The sequence below is a fragment of the Triturus cristatus genome, chromosome 3_2 (genome assembly GCF_964204655.1).
Source record: "Triturus cristatus chromosome 3_2, aTriCri1.1, whole genome shotgun sequence".
NCBI classification, from domain to species: domain Eukaryota; kingdom Metazoa; phylum Chordata; class Amphibia; order Caudata; family Salamandridae; genus Triturus; species Triturus cristatus.
In genome coordinates this window covers 414,355,578-414,378,086 of record NC_140584.1, presented here as the reverse complement: position 1 = coordinate 414,378,086, position 22,509 = coordinate 414,355,578, and the positions used below count along the sequence as shown (strand labels likewise).

The 22,509-nt window shown below is 45.6% G+C and overlaps 1 protein-coding gene across 1 annotated transcript in view; it reads right to left on the bottom strand.

The window, feature by feature from the left end:
• The window catches only part of KIAA0319L (KIAA0319 like), a 941,156-nt gene that overhangs the window by 669,681 nt on the left and 248,966 nt on the right, over positions 1-22,509 (bottom strand). Inside the window, exon 3 of the mRNA XM_085647985.1 lies at positions 17,323-17,951. Coding sequence (XP_085504111.1) covers positions 17,323-17,951 — 629 coding nt within the window. The remainder of the gene's footprint in view (positions 1-17,322; positions 17,952-22,509) is intronic.

Sequence of the window (22,509 nt, the reverse complement as noted above, 5' to 3'; positions counted from 1 at the left end):
TAATGTCTAATACCCATTTGTCTGATGTTATTGATTGCCAAATGGGAAAAAAATTGTTGAAATCTTCCCCCAACAAATGTAGTGGGATCGAGGGAATTGTAGGCAAGTCACTGCTTATTGGGAGATGGGGAGGTACGTATTGGTGTACCTTTACCTCTACCTTTGAAATGGTTTCCTCTGTACCCACTTCTATAGAAACCTCTAGATGGAGAGAGCTGCATGTTGGATTTATATGAGGAGGTGTTGGGGTCTGAGGAATTACCTTTGGATCCTCCTCTACAGAATGAATAATGAAAGAGACCTCTGCTAGATGGGGACTGAAGTGCTCCCATAGATTCTGCTACTCTTTGTCGTTTTTCATTTTTTGAATGCTTCATCTACTTAAGGTCCAAAAGGGTGTTCTTTGTCAAAAGGAGTATTGAGGTTACATTGCTGAACCTCTGGTTTAAATCCCAAAATCCTAAGCCATGCATGTTGTCTAAGGAGAGTGCTGGTATTAATTCCCCTTGCTGCAGTGTTAGCAGCATTTAGAGCACATCTAATAGAGGAATTAGATATTAGTTTATCTTCTTACACTAATTTGTGTGCTCTCTTTTTATGCTCAACTGGGAGGTGTTGGAGCAGGTCTTCCATTTTGTCCCAGTGGACCCTGTCACATCTGGCTAATAAGCCTTGTGTGTTGGCAATGTCCCATTGGTTAGTGGATTGAGCAGCTACACTTTTACGTGATGCATCTATTAATTGAGACTCCTTGTCTGGAGAAGGTGCATCTGCTGAAGTCTGTGAATTTCCTCTTTTCGAGCATTAGATACTACTAAAGAATCTAATGTAATTGCCCCTGAATAAAAATGGGATCAGACAGTGGAGGTCTGTATTTTTTGTCAACACTAGGTGTTAATGTACGAGCACGTACAGGGCCTTTAAAAATTTCCTCGGCATGCCTCATCATGTTTTAACATAGGCAAACTTCGATTTGTTGTATGTGCAGAACCTAGTGTCTCAAACAAAAAGTCTATAATGTAACCCCATGGTAAGATGCTGCCCTAGAAATCAACTCCTGATATGCTACGTTGACATCGGGTGGTGATGGTTTTTCAGGATATAAACCAGGGTCATTATCCATTGGTGTATCGATATTATAGTCTTCCCATCGATCTGCTGGTAATGGACTATTGTCATTATCATCATCCCCTATATCTGGCTGTGTGCGTGGAGAGCCTTGAGGTGTTATGTGTAAAGGGTCTGAGCCTGTCAATGGTAGCAGTGGTGAATATTGTAGAGGCGATTGAGGATTAGGGTAGATAGGACTTGTAGCTATGTCCTCCTTTTTCAGAGGAATTTTGTAGATCGTGTCCTCTGAGAATCTTTCTTTTGGACGGTGTCACACATTTAGCCAATATATCCACTGTCTAGATTAATATACATTTTCTTTTGCTTAGGATCCAGTTTCTCCTTCATAATGTCCAGGATAGGTTCCGGAGGCATTTGAAGGATATCTTTTAATTTCGGTGCCAAAGGTTTCGGTGCCGAACCGGACTTGTCTTTTTTGTCTTTTGGATCAGAAGGTTTTGTATTTTCTCGACTTGGTCCTGAGCCGGAAGACTTGACTGACTGTTTGGATGCAGAGCCCGTAGGCGGGACATTGGAAGCAGTGTCTTGGTGCCGACCATGGCCAGAAGGCAGTGGTGGTGCAGAAGCCTTTTGTTTAATCTAAGAGAGTTTGAGGGGCAAAGGGGCTTTGTTACTCACTGCACCCTGTCCTGGTGGAATGTCTTCGGACTTTAGCTCAATTTCAAACTCGGAGTCTGATTCTTGGATAGAGAAGGCCTCCTTCTCTTCGGGCGCTGACACCTCCATCTGTTCGTGTTTGGTGTCTTCCCCAAAGAAATCCAGAGTGTGTTCAATGTTTTGTCTCTGCATGTCCCTTCATCGCGCCCGACAATCCCGCAAAGTATTTTTCGATCGGAATGATCGACAAGAGTTACTATCTTCTTTGTGCTCTTGTGAGAGGCACAAGTTGCAGACTTTAAGCAAGGTGGTGCGGGGGTACTTGGAGTGGCACCAAGGTCAGAACTGAAATGCAGTCCACTCCATCGGCAGAAAACTGGCTAATACGGAACTGAGTGGAAGTAAACTGACACAGCTAGGCCCGAAGGTCACCCACAAGGTCTTTCGATCGAAGGTGGAGAGTTTACTATCTATTCGCTACATGGAGAATAGTGAAATGCGTACGAGAACAATACCGACGAGGGTACAGTGGATTGCGCACTGAGGGGAACCCAAAGGACAGTTTCGTACCAGAGCGCCGCAATACGCGTCTGAACCCAATGGCGGAAAGAAAACAATATAACAATGGAGTCGATGCCCATGCGCAATATCACCGAAAGGAGGAGGAGTCACCTTACCTCGTGACTGGCAACTTGCAAACATCCAGCTTCAATAAATCCTTAATTATGTAGCAAATGCGGCTAACAAAAAACTTCATTTTTGTAGCCCTCATTATTTATTTACGGCACCTGGTAAATTAATGTGTAATTCTTTTTTATAACACAAAACAAATAATGATGTCTAGCTCTAGCACAGTGGTGGATCTGGCGCAATGGTTGTCATACGCGGAATACTATGGATATCCTTGATATTATGGTGACAATTCCTAGAATATGATGGTAATTTATGTGGTGACGGATGAAAATGACAAGCTCATACATGGGGACCAAACTTTGATTCATTATAAGTAACAAAACAAAAAAAAAAAAGAATGCCATTTTGAAGCAGAAGTAGAAATATGAAGCAAAACTAGTAATTTTCTTTACGAAAATGGCATGTTTTTGTTTGAGGAAATTTTCCTAAAACTGAAAAGCATGTTTTTTACAGCAAAACGTGTAGAGTTTCAGCAGCAACAAAGCTGTTTTTTGGACACAAGATGAGTATTTACAAAATATATTTAAATCTAGAAGTTAAACGATAACTCATGCTAAATTAGAGAGCAATCTTCCTGATGTTATTTTGCTGCTGCGGATGCCATTTAATTACTCATGCAGAGGGAATGTAAGGCATTTGAAGACATTACTGATGGTAACCCTGCCTTATATTCAGAGGTCACTAATGATAATCCTACTTCACATGAAACCTAACATAACATTGTCGAATGTGTAACACTGAAAATATAGTAGCTTCTGGAGTTTAATGGATCACTGGTAGCTCTTCTTAAAGAAAAGGTTGGATCATCCTCAATAAAAGACACATGACATGAGAGTGCCAACAAGTTATGTAACAGAAGAACAGGGATACTGTTGTTTCCAGTCCAGGGAGGACCTGGCTTGGCAGTTCGGGCTGGACTGCTCCCATTGGGCACAGGGTCAGGACTGATTTGCATATGGCTGGGTCCGAACTGAAATGGCATGGTGAGCAAAAAAACGATGGATTTAGTCCCAGATCTCTGTACTGGGGTGAATGTATGACATTGTTCTGCATTCTGCCCATCAACAGTTCTTTTTGTATTGTCTGAGCCAAATCATTAGATGCCTTGCAAGGTGTAGCAGCATGAAGTGTAATAAACATTTCTAAATAAAAACAGAACACAAACACAGCTATTCAAAGTAAGACAAAACAGGCTTGTTTCGTACCCAAAAGAAGGTACAGGTTATATAGCAGGAAATGATCATGAAAGGATTGGAAAGAAAGGAAAAAATATGAATGTAGAGGAAGTGTGCGTGTACACACACACACACACACACACACACACACACACACACACACACACATACGCGCGCGTGCACACACACACACACACACACACACAGGTGACTTTTTATCTACTTGTAGGTGTCTGATTTTTTTTTTCTTCAATAATTTCCGGTCCAAGATAATGATGATAATATATATATTTTTTTCTTTTAAATCGAAAACTAACCAGGATCGCCACTAAACAAGATGACTTAAAAAGAGGTATTTTTGGAAGTTAAGTTCCATTACGATGTTTTATCTATAGGCACGAATGGTGGTCTGATTAACTTGTGAAGGACAATGTTTAGCTCCAAATTGGAAGTGATGATCTAGGAGAGGAAATATTTTCCTAATACCCTAGATATTTCACAACAGGCAAAAAGAGGTTTGTGAAGGAGATTTGGTATAGATAGTGACTGCCACAAGATGTACAATATTTGACGAAAAACGCACCCCAGACATTGCTAGGGGTAAAAGGTAAAAATAAAAATGTAAACATTTCTTCCTGACAGTTGGAGGGATCATAAATGCCTTGGATGCACCAGATGCCGAACCTCTTCCATTTAAAAGCATATGAGATTCTGGACCAAGGAGGTTTTACTGATCTTAAAATGACCATGCAGTCCTATGGCAAGTTGCAATGCACATACTGTAAGAATTCAGGAGCCAGGCCACTAAGCTCAACAAAGGTAGGATGCAATGCAGGATATGGTCCCTGAACTTGTACAGAAGAGCTGGTCTATACACCAGCTACCTATGTGGTCAGACAGAGGCAGAAGGACCAAGAATTACCACTGATGTGGCCACTCTGGCGCTATGATGCCAGGATCATACTGGCTTTTTAATGGTACAGCTTGATCAGCACTTTCAGCGGAATGGGAGAAAACGTCTACAGAAAACTCCCTGACCAGTCTATCTAAGGGACATTCCCCTTCTATCCTAGTTGACAGTACCTGGAGGCATTTCTTGTTTCCTGCAGCACTTACCGGTCTAGCTGTGGATAACCCTCAATTTTGAAAGATGTTTTGCAGCACTTCATCATTGAGAACCCACTGTTAGCTTTCTTGAAATGACCTGCAGAGTGAGTCTGCTTCGCCTTCTCTAACCCTGGCAGAAGAAACACGGTAATATGCAAGTCTCTTAACACAAGCCATTTCCAAATCGTTTGTGCTTCCAGGGACAATGATTGTTCAGATCATGCACTGTTGTTGCGTTATCCATCTGAACAAGCAGGGTTTTCATCATGAAGGATGAAAGAAACAACTTTAGAGCCAGATGCACTGCTCTCAATTGTAACAAGTTGATATAGTACGTCTTCTTTGACCATCTTCCTCGAACCTGGAGATGATCCACCCATGCATCCCATCCTTTGAGGGAATAGTTTGTGATGCTTGTATGAGTTGCGAACTCCCTTCAACAGATTCTGCGATCAGCACTAGCAGGGAAATTACCAAATTTACCAGTTTGCTGAAAAAGACAGAGTAAGCTTGTTTTCCCAGTTGCCACCATTTGTTCTCCAGGTATTGCTGTACTGGTCTAATGTGAAACCTGGAATGACAAACCAAAGAAATTCAAGAAGCCATCAATATTAGCAGGGTGGATGTTTGGCATGCCGTTGGATGAGGTGTTCATAACAGACTGCAACACTTCAGACAGATAGATGAGTCTCTATTCCGAAGAATACACTTTTGCAACGTGAATGTTCAAAATCATTCCCAAGTAGTGTATGTTTTGAATCCTATTATCCGTCTCAATTTTTGGAGAGGTGTGCAGATCCAGTTTGCAAAGGGCATTTCAAGCTATCTGGAAATTATTTAAAGCTTCCTTCAAAGTCCCAGTTTTTGTTAGCCAATTATCTATCTAGGGTTAGACAAATATCTTCAGTCTCCTGAAAAATGTTATGGCCATCGTCATACATTTGAAAAGGTTTGTGGGGCCAACTTTAGACCAAATGGGAAGACTTTGAAGTGGAAAGATCATAGCCTATCACAAACTTCAGGACTTTCAGATGTTAATTTATTATAGAGATGTGAAAGAAGGTAACCTAGAAGGTCTATAGCAGACGTCCTTTCTCTCTGATGTAGCGGAGGTTGGTGTAAAACCAGCATTCTGAACTTTTCTTTCTTGATCCATTTGTTTGTAGTTTATGGTGGAGTGGGAGCCTGACCCCATGCTTGGGCCCATCTTTCCAACTAGAAAGTAACAGAAAAAAATTCCCACTACTTTTTGGTGATGAGAGATTGCCTCAACTGCATCCTTTTCTAACAATGGGTTTATTTGCTATCAGGGTTGATTTTGATGATACTGAGAGAACATTTCAGTAAAATCGATGAAGGAGATTTGAATTTCAGAGCATATCCATTCTGAACAATATTCAAGAATTATTTGTCTTTTATTTTCTGCCACTCTTTAATGAAAAACAGATGCGGGTGAGACGTCGCTATTTCCTGTCGCTGGATATCGTTGCTGGTCTCCTCTTCACTTCAAAGGCTTTCTTTAATTGTATGATATTCTATGTAATTGATGTAAGACTTCAGGGGTTTGAACTCTGAGGGAAGTAGTGCTTATGTTATGGTCTGAACCACCTTCTATATTCCTTCTTCTCCAACCCAAAAGCCTTTTGCATCTGAGAACCGAACTGGGAATTCTAAAATAAAGGAAGATTAAGACTTTGTTACTGTGCTTCAGGTTGAGGCTAGTGAGTCATAGCCAGGAAGCTCGTCGCAAACATAGCCCACAAGAAATGAGTGCTGCCAAATCTGAGGTATTTGCAGATGTACTGATGCTGAGGACTTGATCTGAGATTAGTATTCCCTCAGTAGATGACCTCTTGGAAATCCCGCCTTTCTACTCTCAGCAATTTTTCTGTTAAACATGGAAGAGAATTCCATAGGGATCAGTCATAACAAATTAGATATATAGTGACACTACTGGTCTTCATTGCTTTAGCTGATGATTCACACACTTTCTAATGACTGAATACATTTGCTTTCCTTTAATGTCTGGGGGAATAGAAGCGGTCTTAGCTATTGTGTGTGTTTTCTGGCCACTGAGACAAATTACAGAGTCGAGCTGTGGATCTGTCCTACGAAAAGTGGGCCTTGGTTCAGAAAACGTATACTTTTTCTGAAGCCTAAATGGAGCACAATTAACAGATGCAGGAGAAAGAAATAATTGCATTGCAGGCTCCAGATCAGAAAGGATAGAGGTCTAGCAGATAGTCAGTGATGCAGGGTCTCAAAAATCATAGTTGCAGTAATCAGGGGGACTGGCTAATGGAAGATTTAGTTTTGCCACTCCTCTGACTAGGACTTCATAAAAGTTCTGATGTCATCTACTGAAGAGACACAAGTCGATGGAGAGTCTGATATGGTTGGAGTAATCCCTGATAGAACAGTATTCCGATGACCTAGATGACCATGAATGAGTTTGCCTGCAAGAATGCATATAAGAATGAGACAACCTCTTGCAATGTCTTGAGCGCCTAGAGTGAGATCTTGCACTCCTGCTGTAGCAGCTACTAGAAGACAATCTATCCCATCTGTAATGTAATGTAAAATAAACTTATATAGCGCAGCTGTCACCCCACAGGTATCCTTGCGCTGAGACTTAACCTGTTGTCAGTGTGCATGTAGATGACCTGTCCAAGAGATACAGAAGGGCTCAAAGTTACTCGTCCGTCGGGAAGAGCCAGGTCTTCAACCTCTTTCTAAATGGAAGCAGGTTTTGGATTTGTCTAATGTGTCTATTCCAAAGCCATGAGGCTGCGACACCAAAGGCTCTCCCACCCGTCCTGACCTTCTTAAAACTCGTGGTAGACACCAAATTTGTGCTTGATGAACGTAAATTTCTCCTGGGAGCATACCATTCCTTTTTTCTGCAAGGATTTCGGGCCCAGCCCATGTACTGCTCTAAACACTGTACAGAGGGATTTGAATTTTATTCTTTGACTAATTGGCAGCCAATGAAGGCTCTTCAGAGCCAGCGATGTTGAGGACCTACGTTGCCAATTTAGCGCCAATTTGGCAGCTATAGACTGAATCCTTTCCAGCTTCAATATTACTGAGTTCGGTGCACCTAGGTACAACGAGTTACAATAATCCAACCTGCTCATTATTACACTCCTCACTACCTGTGACCTGGTAGTAGCGCAGCAGATTGGAGGATCGTTCGTAAGGCTCTAATCAGGGAGAGACAGGTGCCCACTGTCTTATTAACTTGTGACTCCAACTGGAAGTTATCATCCAGCATAACCCCCAAGTTGCGTACTATTCTGGCTGGGGTCAAAGGTTTGTCTGTGGGGGTGAGTCTGAATTCTGAGGGAAAGGGGCGTGCAATTATAGTCGTGAAGCAGTATACAATCTCTGTTTTTTCTCCATTGCATTGTAAAGAGTTATTTCTAAGCCATTTTGAGGTACTTAGCATACACTCCAGAATTTAGCCAGAGAGACTGCCTGATCTCCTTCTAGGGAGAACACCGATTGTGTATCATCTGCATAATTGACTAAGTCAATGCCATGAGTGGGCGCAGACAGATGTTGAATAATACTGGGCTGATTGCTGATCCTAGTGGTACCCCGTGGCGCACAGGAGTCTTTGGGGATGTAAAGAGTGGAATTGTCACCGCCTGTTGTCTGCCTGTCAAATATGACTATAGCCATTTCAGTGCTAGACCTTTCACGCCGATATTCTCAAGCCTCTTCACCAAAATGCTATGATTCACCGTGTCGAACGCGGCAGATATGCCCAATAAGACCAGTTCGGTTGCATTGCCCTCATTCTTAGATTATCGAGTACCGTCACTACGGCAGTTTCAGTTCCATGCCTTGGACGGAACCCGAATTGTGCCTCATCTAACAATTCATTTTATTCCAAGAAGTGGGAAAGCGATTTACTGACTGCTTGCTCCAAGATCTTTACAGGATAGAGCAGCAGGGAGATCGGTCTAAAACTTGATGGACACATAGGATCAAGGGTGGGTAGGCTTTTCTGCGTAAAAGCTTGTCTGGGAGCAGTGTGCGGCAAAGGCTGAGGCACTACAAGGGACGTCTGCAGGTGAGAAGAAGTTAAAAGTGTCAAAATTGGAGACACTGGTGAACGGCACGGATAAACAGATCTTGAATGTGATGAGGTAGAGAAAGGATCAACCACCAGATTCCCCTCCCTTGTAGGGGAGTAAGTTCTAGAATACTCAGTCAGAGGTGTTTGGCAACCTCATCTTTTTAAAAAAGAGAAGCCATTTAGAAGACAGCTGCAAAAGTCTCTTCAAAATAGATTATTTTGTGAAGGATAGAGGCCGCAAGGCATCAATGTCAGAGGTGGGGTTGAATAGTGTCTGGGTCTCAATATCGAAGAGCCTATGGGTGTCGATGTTGAACATGGCAACGGAGGTAGCCTGGAGTCCTTTTACATCGATAAATGCTTTGATATCAGATGGCAGCTCAACATCAAGCTTCTTACCTGCCTCTTAGTCTTCAACAGGGAGCATGTTGGTACGGTACCTATCCTAAACCTCTTGGACCTTAATGTCCAGGAACGACACCTCTTATTCTGCTGGTATCTCTCTATGGATTTACACCTCTGAGTGTTGTTCGTGAGTGATGATGAAGCTGTGGAAGAAGGTCCACCCTATCAATCAGAAGATCACTGTGAAACACTCTTGGCCATAAGGGACATTGAGTGACTAAAGATCTTAAGGATTCCAACGAGGAGAAATTAGCCAAAAAGGCTGATTTAAGTGCTCCAAAGTCCTGTTTCCAGGAGCTGGAAAATAAATCTACTTGTCACCAGAGGAGCATGACGATACACAGGAGGAGAAGTGAGGAGCTCAAAGGCCCGTGCCAGGTTTTTTTTGTATGGCAGCCTCTTGCTAACACTGTTCTTCCTTTCCCTATTTTTGTCTTTAAAAAACGTTTGTGCAAGAGGTTTCTAGTACCTTTTGCATAATTATGAGCTAGATCTGTCACAGTCATGCGCACAGCACACAACCACACCACAGTGCTCGGTTGCTCTTCCCGGTGGGCTCATGCAGGTCTATGAGGGAAATGCTGATTGTTTCTTAATTGCTCATTTAGAAGGTATGATTATTATTGTCCACGGACGTAAAGTACTATGATATCAAATGTTAATGTCCTACTTAATGCCCTACTTTACGTAATGGGTTAAAATCTAATAAAGACATTTTTTTTTTAAATGTTTGCAAAAATAGTGACTATTTGGTTTGATCGGCTTCTTATTTAAAATGAAAATAAATGAAATGTGGCTATGTTCAGCCTGTCAATAGGCAGTAGAGACGTTCTTTCTCAGTTTAAAGTGCACTCTTCTTCTGTAAAGCTTTGCAAATGTGTATATATATTTATCGTGAAGTGCTCTGGGATACCATGGGCTGGAGGGCCAATTAAGTGCTTATGATTATTGAGGCGGAGGATCCGCCTGGAGAAGAACTAATGTTACCATAATGCTACTTCTACAGTATTCACCTCCATCATCCTTTGCATCTTGCAACACATGAAAGACATTTGCTCACATAATCACAATACTCCATCCTATTAACAATCTGCTCCCATTATTGTACTATTTATGTAGGTTCACAGGAACGTGTATGTGTCGAACAAATTACTCATCTTCGGTAACACTCTTTCTGGTGGATATCTATCTAATCACAGGTTCCTTACCTTTAGAATATTCCCAGACACTAGACAGATCTGGATATATTTTTAGCAAAGCTCCCTGAATGCCGGCAGGTGGCGCCATATGGCTTAACAGTGACTTCACACTGCCCCAAAAGTGTGGGGGCAGAGACGCATGTAAGCGCTACCTCAGCACACGGAGATCAGTTTACTAATCTTTCTCCTCCGTGCCGTCAAGTCTGGAGCATTTCAAAACAAGCTGCAGATGATAGGCTGCCTAAATCTAAGTTGGGAGTTTATTATTATGAGTAGGAGTTTACACCACAGAACAGGGAGGTGGGACAGAAGTGAGGAACCTACAGTTAGGTAAAAGTATTCACCAGAAAGAGCAATACTGAAACTAATTACCTTGTTCTTCTTACTGTTACTTCTAACCTTTTGAAGAGATAATAAAGCACTGGCTCACAAAAGGTGAAAAGTCTGAGAAGTTAAATAAAATAAAGAAGTTTTGTAGCACTGGGGGGGTCAAGCCAGCAATGTTTTGTGAATGTGCCCATGTTTCAGCCTTGCAGATACCAAGGAGTAAACAACCCGCCCATTGCCATTATAGTGTCCATGGCACTGATTAATCAACCCACAAGCATATTGGGGTTTCTGATTAGCCTGCGCATAGCCAGTTTTAAACCAGAGGACTATTACACTGGACAGAGTCCTTTTTAGGTCTTGCCTGAGCCAGCGCATGCGCTGCTCTGAGAGACATTTAGTAGGTGGGTTTTCAAAGTGCTACCACACGCTTTTGCTGGCCTCAAGCTTGCGGTTACGCACGCGTGCAGCCGCCATCTGGCTTTCCTCCGTCATGGGTCATGAAGTGCATCGCTTGTGGGCACCCTTACAGCCCGCGATCACGATCATTTTCACCTTCGCGGCCGCGTCACTTGCGCGGCCATTGCTCGGCCAAGTGCGCGCGCCTCGCTTCAATGCCCCTCCCCCACCACAGAGCGCGTCTCGTAGCTTGTTTCACTCCCTACCTCTCCTCTCTGACCATGCCTCCCTCCTCCCGCCGCCGTAGCCTCTCGTCCTTTTCCCCAACTCCTCCACTCTGTAATCCTAAATCCTCCCTGTTCAGCTTTCTTCTCTCTTTTTCCCCGTCTTTGCTTTCACGTTCGTCTTTGTTGTTTTTCGTGCAATGGTGACAGCTTGTTTATAGTGTGCCGTTCGATTTCTGTTACAAGCGTGGTGCTTTATTACACAGCATGCACACCTTTATTTCCGCACTGCACCCTCAACCTTTTCCACCTCTTTCCAGCAGGCAGGCACGGCGCAAACAGGGCAACTTGCCTAAATCGGCTTCCTTCCTCATAGCGACCGCTGCCTCTTCCACCTCTTCCGACAGCTGCAGGCAGGGCGTAAACAGAGCAAGCAGGCTGTTCTCAATTGGCTTACGCCCGCTGCCCAAAAAAAATTTCAATTGGCATTAATGAGCCTCAGAGCGGCATTGTTTACAGGTATTACAGTGCCCTTCTCTGCACTAGATTTTTACTTTGCACACTCCATTGTATTTTTTTAATTATATCTGTTTGCAAGTGTGGCCGTGCTTTAATGTAATTAGCGGCACACACTTCACAAACACACGGTTCGTGCGATGTTCTTTCACATTATATTTTTTTAAGTATTTCTGTTTGTAAGTATGGCCGTGCTTTAATGTAATTAGCGGCACACACTTCACAAACACACGGTTCGTGCAATGTTCTTTTATCATTATTTACATTAGGCACTGTGTTCCTGGCACTCCTTGCTATTAAAATAACATGTGCTTGTGTGTTTTGCTGGAATGGGTCTCTGCTCCTATCAACATGCCTGCAGATGCTAGTGTCTTCTGTGCCCTGCTCGTCGCTAGCCCATTCTCCATGCGTTGCCCCCCCCCTCCCGTCGCTGCTTCTATCAACATGTCTGCAGCTGCGTGCTGCACTCACTGCTGGGTTATATGGCCTATTGGGTAGTACAAGGACACGGTAATGTTCTGTGGAAAACAGGAGCTCTGCAATATTTTCATGCCCTCTACTTCACCCCCGCTCGTCGCTACCCCATCTCTCGATGTGTTGCCCCCCCACCACCACCACCTCCCGTCGCTGCTTCTATCAAAATGTCTGCAGCTGCGCACTGCACTCACTGCACTCCCTGCTGGGTTATATGGCCTATTGGGTAGCACAAGGACACTGTAATGTTCTGTGGAAAACAGGAGCTCTGCAATATTTTCATGCCCTCTACTTCACCCCCGCCCCATCTGATATTTTTAAAACCCACCAGCTAGCTGTTCTTTTAAAACCCACTGCCCTCCTCCTCCTCTCGCTTTCCTCTGTTTCTAAATCAACCCACCCCCACACTTTCCTGTTGAAGGAACCCGAGAGCCACGTGAAGCTTTTTTTAATATCTGGTACTTTCAGAGTGTACTTCACGCCTTTATTGTCTTAGCGCAGAGGAGTACAATAAGGGTAGGAAACGAGTATGCATAAATAAAAACATACATTTAGAACACCAATAGCTCTAACTCTGACAAATGCCTCCATCAATCCCAGCGTGATTCTCTCCCTCATCCACCCTCTGATGTACTGCTCATCGGAGTAGGGAGTACCTCCACCCATCCCCAGCTGTGCTTTGGCCCCTTCGTGATCTTGCCCCTCAGAGATGCGCTTCTCGCAAGAGAGCACTCACACGTGCAATACTAGTGCACTCCTCTGTGTGCTTCCCACAAGAGAGTTATGGACGCCCCGCTGTGCGCATTACTAGTGCTCTCCCCGCTGTGATTCACGCCCCTCTGCCTGCATTACTAGTGGGCTCCCCTATATGCTTGTGATGAAGTCCCGTCTGCTCCAGAGGAGCATCAGTACTTTAGAAACTGCACCGAACACTTTGAGGCACTTTAAAAAATATTTTGGTCTGCAAAGAAACAAATATATACCAGTGGCACAAAAGTTAGCAGGGCAAGAGACAACATTTTATAATTGAGTCCAGTAGTATGCCAGTTGCATAATGCTGATGTTTCTGCTCTTTTTGGACAGACAAATCAATGAGTCCTCTACAGGACAACTGAATTTCCAGCATCTTAGATAACTGCAAAGGCGAGAAACAAAAATAGTATAGCAGCTAAGAATGACCATAAGTGGTGCAAAAATGTCCATTAATCCTGTGGTGACTAAAAAGAAATATACAGCCCGAGGGTTCAAAAGTTAGTCGCTGAAGAGACAAGCGTTGGCATAGCCAATAGGTCTCGCCTTTGGGACCTTATAAGTGTTTAGCCATGCAACACTTGATGTTGCTGCACCAAGGATATTGTGCTGGATTACTAAACACTTATAAAAGGTCCAAAAGGCGAGACCTATTGGCTATGCCAATGCTTGTTTTGCACAGACTCATTCTTTTGGTTACATTGAACTCCACAAAGTGGCAATCATCAAGAAGGTGGTGTCTTGCATGTTCAATGAAGAAATTCAAGCTCTCTTAAGGTCAAACAAGCAGTGGAGCATTTTCTCTTTTAAGGAATGCGGCAAAGTGAAAAATGTTGGTACGGTGATCAATTGAAAGATATGGAAGAGTGATACCATCTTTGGCAGGAAGGCAGCCAGCCAGAGTTCAGTTCGCAGCACAAACCTGTCCGGGAAGAAAGTGGAATAGGGAAGAAAATGTTGCAGGGAGTATGTAAAGCGAGTGCCTGTAGTTCACTCAAGTGATGGCGGTAAAAAAAAACATTGTCTTGACTGTCCGACGCCATAGCGAACTACCCTGCATAGGCTTGGGTATAAAGGAACGTCTGGACTAGATTTAGGTACAACTGAAGCATGGCGAATTGTTTTGGAGGGAACATATAGGTCAGGCCTTCAAAAACTGTACCACAACTGGTGATTTAAAGAGACGGGTTAGTTAGGAAAACCTAAAAATTGCAAAAGACTGATAAGTAACTCTTAACTGTGTCCACTGTAAGTATATCAGTATATCAGAGAATCTGCCTGCAGAGTGTCTAGATGATGTACACACACCAGGCAACAAACGTTTGCTATGGGCCGACAAAAATTGTCTTCATGGACCGGTGTCTGGCTGGAAGTATGGCATCTACAACTTAAGGTGGAAAGTCAAAAGAATTTTGACTCAATCTCCATATATGGAGACAGAGTGAGATCATATTTGACCCTCATCCCTTATCTTTATGTCCTTTCCCTAACTTTCTATTCATAAGCGCCAGCTTTAGTATGTGAATGCACGGTACTGGACTATGGTAGACAGGACAGTCTGAAAGAAGCAGCACCTCATACACGTCTGGAGACAAGGTTTGTCAGCATCACACTTTGTGCAGTGTTAAGTGCACAACAGAGACCTGTCTTATGTACATATGAATAATCCAATCATAAAAAAACAAAGCCTATTCAGTTCTGTTGATCGTAAAGTCATGACATCATTCCTATTTGTCTATGACTGGTTTTTAGCCAACATGTCATGTCTCAAATCTCTGCAACATGTGCATTAATTACTCCATTGAAATCTCGTTTTTTTGTAATTAGAAAATGACCATGTGCTTGTCTGTGGTCTTCCCCATTCTGAAGTCTTGTGTGTTTTGAACTTGCAAATGCCACAATCTACTGTTAATAGACCATGAGCCACTGCTGAGATTGGCAGCCTGTGTGATGCCTCAGATGCAGCTCCTCTACCATCATACCAGTTTGTCTGACAAAGGTGAAGCTTAACATCACGATTAGGAACTGCAGTTCAAGAACGCCGCATATAAATATAAACAAGCATTTGCAATGCAATAGGTATGGCATTTACGCGTGTTTGAGCTATTGACATTGCAAACGACAATGCCTTTTATTTTTGTTTGCGTTTTTAAAACCTAAATAAAAGGCATTGTGATTTACAATGCCAATAGCTTAAACTCGTGTAAATGCGAGACCCATTGCATTGCAAATGCTTGTTAGGACTTGTGCCCTGGACAGGAGGTCAGGGGGGTGATGGACCGGCATGATCAAAGCAGAAGGGTGGGGCAACAGACGGGCAGGGGGGAGACAGAAGCATGGGTAAAGACTAAGGCAGGAAGATAAACAGAATAGGAGGGAACAGACAAAGGTGCAGGGGTGAAAGAGGAGCACGGGTAAAGATACAAAGGCCAGGGGGAAACAGAGTGGCAGAAGTAGAGACAGAAGCACAGGAAAGACAGGAAGGCAGGGGAGAAACAGCAGGTCAAGGGGAGAAACTGAAGGGCAGGGGTACAGACAGAAACATGAGTAAAGACAGGAAGGCAGGGGGAGAAACAGAAGGGCAAGGGCAATGAAAGAAGGGCAGGGAAGAAACAGGAGCTGGATTAAAGACAGAAAGGCTGGGAAGAAACAAACGGGCAAAGAAAGTGACCAATGGGCATTGAGGAGACAGAAGGGTATGGGGAGAGAAGGTTATAGGAAAAATAGAATGTTGGGGGACGAGACAGGCGAGGGGAGAATCATTTGGTTGTTGAAAGAAACAGAAGTGAAGGAGGCAGTACAGAAGAAGGGCAGTAAGAAAAGGTTAGGGTACTCCTAGTTTCCATCCCGTTCATCGGGGCTGCACGTAATTTTACTGTTTATGGGCTGGGTGGGCTCAGTGCGTGCACCAGAGCACACATGGCGGCAGTACGGCGTTCATAGAGCTGTGCACAAGTGCTTCTGTTCACAAGGGCTGTGCATTATTTTACTGCTTATGGACGAAGCATGCTTGGTGCGTGCACCGGAGCACACATGTTAAAGTGTACAGCACTCAGACTGCTCCCGTTCACACGGGCTGCATGTTATTTTACTGATTATGGACGGGGTGGGCATAGTGCGTGCACCGGAGCACATATGGCAGCGTGTGCGGTGCATTACTGCTCCCGTTCACGCGATCTGCACGTTTATTTTATGTTGAGTGGTGAGGTGTCCGGTGCTCAGAGGGAAGAGGCAGGGGAGACCCCAAGGAGCACGTCTCTCGCCTTTGAACACGAGGTGCGCAGTGCTGCCATTAAAGTTGATTATGAAAGCCCATGCGCCCCCCGCACGGGAAGGGTTCAGTATTAGTCTCTCGCCAATGGAGCCTGGCGCTGTGCTCATCAGATGGAAGAGCGTATGGGGGGTGGGGGGAGAGGTTAGGTGGCGGGAGTCTGGAGCAGAGCTATTGCCCCATTTCTCGGCAGCGGCGCTGAGGGACCTCCAGTCTGTCTAGTCCCTTCCCCGTGGGCGCGGCTCTGTGCAGGAGCGGCTCCATCACGCTCTCTCCCACAGATGCATGGCACTTTTGTGCCGCATGCCCCCGACTTGTCTTTCATCCCACCTTTTGTCTCTGCTGCGCCAAAATCGATCCCTCTGCGAAGACTGCTATCAAATTCAGCAACGTGCAAAAGGATAGCGTATCAAGAGGCGGAGGAGGCTGCAGGAAGAGTCGCTGAGGGATGAGTGCCTGAGCAAACAACATGGCCACCGGGGCGTGCTGCTGCACACCAGTGCCCGAGTCACATACTATAGTGCTTACTAACTAAATGAAGGAAGAGTATAACGCCACAAGTAAAAGATGCACTCCAGGTGGGCGGGGCCAAAAGGAGACAGGGCGGTAACAAGGAGGGACTAAAAAGCCTCACTTACAATCCAAAGCCAGTGTTTAGCATCAACAATGACGCAAGCCAATGGAAAGAAGGGGCGGAGCCTACACTCCACTTCTGAAATCTGCTCGATTACAAGAAGCCTCGCAGAGCGAGCAGTGCATGCGCGCTGCAACGCAGGTCTGCGAGACCTAAAAAGGAGTTGCATTTGAGGTCAGCAAGTGTAACATGTTATCCAAATAGATCAAAATCCAAATACAACCCAAATATCATCTTCACAAGAGGGAGATATGAGAAAATACATACATATATGAAACAGCATATATACACACAACGAAAAACACTGTAGTACATGTCTAGACAGTCACAACTCACCCCTGAGGAGCCGCTGACATTCCTGGAACTGAGCTCGCTGCTATTGGCCATTGATACAACCCTTTTCTCTGCAGTTTTTTTATCCTCTGGGACCTGCGTGTTTTGGTGTGGTGGCCTTGTATCCGTCAGTATATTGGGGATGGCGGCTCCTGTGCCTCCACCTTCCGGGTCAGGCCCGCTGGCTGCATCCCTTTTGATCCTGCTGACTGGATTCAACTTTCCTAGTTGGGATCTCTCCAACAGGGACCTACGCCTCCTCCTCTTAAGGAAAGCTTGGTCACCACTGCTCTTCAGCCACTCCAGAAAGTGATCGGTAGAGCGGCTCCTCAGTGGGGAACGCCTACCACCCTGTGAGGTTCTTGTCTTCTTCACAAAGATGAGCACGGAGTCAGAAGAGTCCACTAGGTATGTCCGGCACTCTTCAGGCCGCCTACAGTCAGCGAGGACACAGATCCCATCCAGCAGCCAAAAGGCATCACAAGTGGGGTGTTTGCAGCAGGCCTCCTGGCAGGAGTCCAGTGAATGTGAGGGAGAAAGTGTTTGTAAGTGGCGAGTGCCGTCCCAAGGCCTCAATCCAACCCCATAATGAGCGCTCCATGAATGGCACATAATGGTGCTGATGCTGGCTCCTAATGAAGGAAACAAAATAGAGCGGGTTAATGTAGAATATGTGGCTAGTCAACACATTTAGATTGTATTCTGTAGAGCATTAAGTGAATTTCTATGAGAGCAAGAATTTTGCTACTTCAGTAAAAACAGAAAAAGTGGAATATGAACGAAAAGTCTAAGACTAATAAACACATTTTAAAATATCGGCATCTCTTATAAACGTTCTTTATGGTATTAAGGACCTTCCTTTATTGACAACTCGTCTTTTCATGAATAGTAAATATTTGTTTGAATAGACGTTTTCAGTGCTTCAGAAATATTTGAGCAGAGATTAACAAAACAAACCTGTTGCTGTGTGAGATGTGTTCCTGTTCCCAACGTCCTATAGAGAGGAAGGGGGCTATTCAGGTTTGCCAGATTTTATATACAGAGGTCAAAACATAATTTTCTGCAGCAACGTGTAAGAGCTAAACCGAAATAGAGTTTCCACAGTTTGGAGTGCCCCATTCTGGAGAGCAGAAAGTAACAGGTGAGTGCAAGGCTGCCTACGAGGGCACCGTGGCTTCTAGGACTCTGTCTTGGGGAAGGGGAGACTAAGATGGCTTTCAAAACATTCTTGCAGAGAAGGGGGTGAACAGACTAGCTTCACAACCCTCTCCTGGGCAGGGGAGTCTGGGATCACTTCTAATTCAGTATATTCAGGGCCACGGAGCGCAGTAATCTCTCCCAAGCAGGGGACACTAAGGGGGGTTAGTATAGGTCACCATGATTGTATACACTGTTTAGAACTCTTGGTAACGAATCATCAATCAATACCATTGTTGAGTAACCTTACAGGATGTATGATCGGATACGACCACTTGACGAATATGTATGATGTACAATATATAAAATGTGAAAATGGCAATAAAAATAAGTTTTAAAAAAAAAAATAGTATAGGTCACCATTGTTCGTGCTAGCAGAGCTCCTGTTCAATCAGCCCCAGCAGACGTGGGGCACATGGACAGGTATTGCAAATAGTGCCGGGTACACAGACCATTGTGCTAGATTAGAACCTTGTTGAACACAGTGAGTTGAGCACCGGGGACGTGGATAGATGGCGTGGGGAGCTGGCTCTTTTATGGAGGGCTTGAGTCTCCAAGGAATCAAGTGGTCACACTTCAGAGGCACTCGAGTCCCACTGCCAGTGGGGATGAAGCTCAGGAGTGCATAACAGGAGGTGCTCTCACAGGACTGCGGCATTTAAAATGCTGTGTGCACCGGAACTGGTATTTACAGAACGTATGAGCAGGGCCACTGAAATTATGAGTCAGAGGAGGACCAAATTATGTGCTAGGGTTGACAAAAGTATACGACAAGAAAGGGCAAATTATGCAGCACAATGCGGCACATGTGTCATTATTCACTATTACATTTGCGTTTTTAAACGTTAACACTTTCTGGGTGAAGGTGTGCCCTTATTGGTAAAATTTGACACCCAAATACAAAATAGGCAATAGAAAGATGTCCAGTTAACCTCTGGGAAGGGTCTTCCAATGCGCGACACCACGTTGCCGTGGTTTTACTAACTTTTGGCCTGTATGAGCTAGAAACAATTTGCTTTGCTGAAATCATGTTTACATTCAATCAATCAATCAGTGACACTTGTAAAGCGCGCTACATACCCGTAGGGTCTCAAGGCGCTGGGGGGGGGGGGGGGTGCCGCTACTGCTCGAACAGCCAGGTCTTCAGCTTCTTCCTGAAGGAGAGGTGGTCTTGGGTCAGGCGCAGGTCGGACGGGAGGGAGTTCCAGGTCTTGGCGGCCAGGTAGGAGAAGGACCTTCCTCCTGTAGTTGCTCTGCGGATGCGGGGGACGGCGGCGAGGGCGTGGTTGGCTGATCGGAGGTGGCGTTTGGGAGCGTAGAAGTTGACTCGGTTGTTGAGGTAGCTCGGGCCTTGGTCGTGTAGGGCTTTGTGTGCGTGGGTGAGGAGGCGGAAGGTGATTCTCTTGTTGATGGGGAGCCAGTGAAGGTCTCTCAGATGTCCGGAGATGTGGCTGGATCGTGGGATGTCGAGGATGAGTCTGGCTGAGGCGTTTTGGATCCGCTGGAGTCTCTTCTGGAGCTTGGCGGTGGTCCCGGCGTAGAGGGCGTTGCCGTAGTCCAGTCGGCTGGTGACGAGGGCCTGGGTGACGGTCTTCCTGGTCTCTGTGGGGATCCACCAGAAGATCTTCCGTAGCATGCGTAGGATGTTGAAGCACGCCGAGGAGACGCTGTTGACTTGCCTGGTCATGGAGAGGGAGGAGTCCAGAAGGGTTCCCTGCTCGCAGATTGTGCTTCTGTAGGGTATGAGCCGGCACACCTTTCCATGAACTAAAAGTACTTTTTATGTATTGTTTAGATTACCAGGGCTTTAATGTTCTTTCTATTTCACAGTAATATTTACATTCTTTCTGAAGTTCAACCATTTACTAAAAACAAACATAGAATGACGACTGAGATGCCAGGAAACTTACACCCCTGCGCAAAGCACAGATTCAGCTGGGGTTGCCGTTATGAGCTGCGTGGACTTTGTCACAATTAACAGTTGAAGTAAAATCGTCATCCCCTGGATTTACAGTGAAAATGGCCCGTAAAACACCGGGGTATACAGATTTTGGAGTGGAAAGCATCACATTTCACGTTCTGCCCCAATGCTAAATAAATGCTCACCTAGTAAAGATGCTATTTATCACATCCATTACATTCAGAATTCCAGGGTATCGGGTTTTAATTGTGCCATAAATAGCACCTACCACTCCGGAGAGCTCGTGATCAAGGCATATAACATCGGGAGGGTACCACCCACACTGGGGCATAAGGAAGGTCACATGGTCCAATCAAATAGGTGTGGTCCCCCCGAACCGCATCAGTTACAGGCTCAATATCTGCATTTACATTCTTTACTTGGTCTCTTTGAGTGACCCGACTCGGGCGGGGGTAGTGCAATTTTGTGGCCATTCCTCTCTGGAGAGGGGAAGGGGAGGACGTAGTCAAGCTTAACCCCCATGCTTCTGAACAGATGCCCTCTCTTGGTGATAGGATGCGAGGGGGCGCATCAAGGGTGAAGCTTGACTCTCATGCTTCCGTACAGATCCCCTCCCCCGGGAGAGGATGTGAGGGGGCGCATCAAGGGCGGAGTGAAACTTGAACCCTCATGCTTCTGTACATATGCCCTCTCTCGGCGAGGGGGCACATCAAGGGTGAAGAGTGAAGCTTGACCCTCATGCTTCTGTACATATGCCCTCTCTCGGCGAGGGGGCACATCAAGGGTGAAGAGTGAAGCTTGACCCTCATGCTTCTGCACAGATGCCCTCTCTCGGTGACCGGATGCGAGGGGGCGCATCATGGCTGAAGAGTGAAGCTTGACCCTCATGCTTCTGTACAGATCCACTCTCTCTCCGCGAGAGGATGCGAGGGGGCACATCAAAGATGAAGAGTGAAGCTTGACCTTCATGCTTCCGTACAGATCCCCCTCCCTCGGCGAGAGGATGCGAGGGGGCGCATCAAGGGCGGAGTGAAGCTTGACCCTCATGCTTCTGTACAGATGCCCTCTCTTGGTGATAGGATGCGAGGGGGCACATCAAGGGTGAAGCTCGACTCTCATGGTTCGGTACAGATCCCCTCCTTCGGCGAGAGGATGTGAGGGGGCGCATCAAGGGCGGAGTGAAGCTTGAACCTCATGCTTCTGTACAGATGCCCTCTCTCGGCGAGGGGGCGCATCAAGGGTGAAGAGTGAAGCTTGACCCTTATGCTTCTGAACAGATGCCCTCTCTTGGTGATAGGATGCGAGGGGGTGCATTAAGGGTGAAGCTTGACCCTCATGCTTCTGCACAGATGCCCTTTCTCGGTGAGAAGATGAAGCGGGACGCATCTAAGGTGAAGAATGAAGCTTGACCCTCATGCTTCTGTACAGATCCCCCTCCCTCGGCGAGAGGATACGAGGGGGCGCATCAAGGGCGGAGTGAAGCTTGACCCTCATGCTTCTGTCCAGATGCCCTCCCTCGGTGAGAGGATGCAAGGGGGCGCATCAAGGGTGAAGAGTGAAGCTTGACCCTCATGCTTCTGCACAAATGCCCTCTCTCGGTGAGAGGATGCGAGGAGGCGCATCATGGCTGAAGAGTGAAGCTTGACCCTCATGCTTCCAAACAGATCCCCTCTCTTAGCGAGAGGATGGGAGGGGGCGCATCAAGGGTGAAGAGTGAAGCTTGACCCTAATGCTTCTGTACAGATCCCCTCTATCCGCAAGAGGATGCGAGGGGGCACATCGAAGACTGAAGCTTGACCCTCATGCTTCCTTACAGATCCCCCTCCCTCAGCGAGAGGATGCGAGGGGGCGCATCAAGGGCGGAGTGAAGCTTGACCCTCATGCTTCTGTACAGATGCCCACTCTTGGTGATAGGATGCGAGGAGGCGCATCAAGGGTGAAGCTTGACTCTCATGCTTCCGTAGAGATCCCCTCCCTCGGAGAGAGGATGTGAGGGGGCGCATCAAGGGCGGAGTGAAGCTTGACCCTCATGCTTCTGTACAGATGCCCTCTCTCGGCGAGGAGGCGCATCA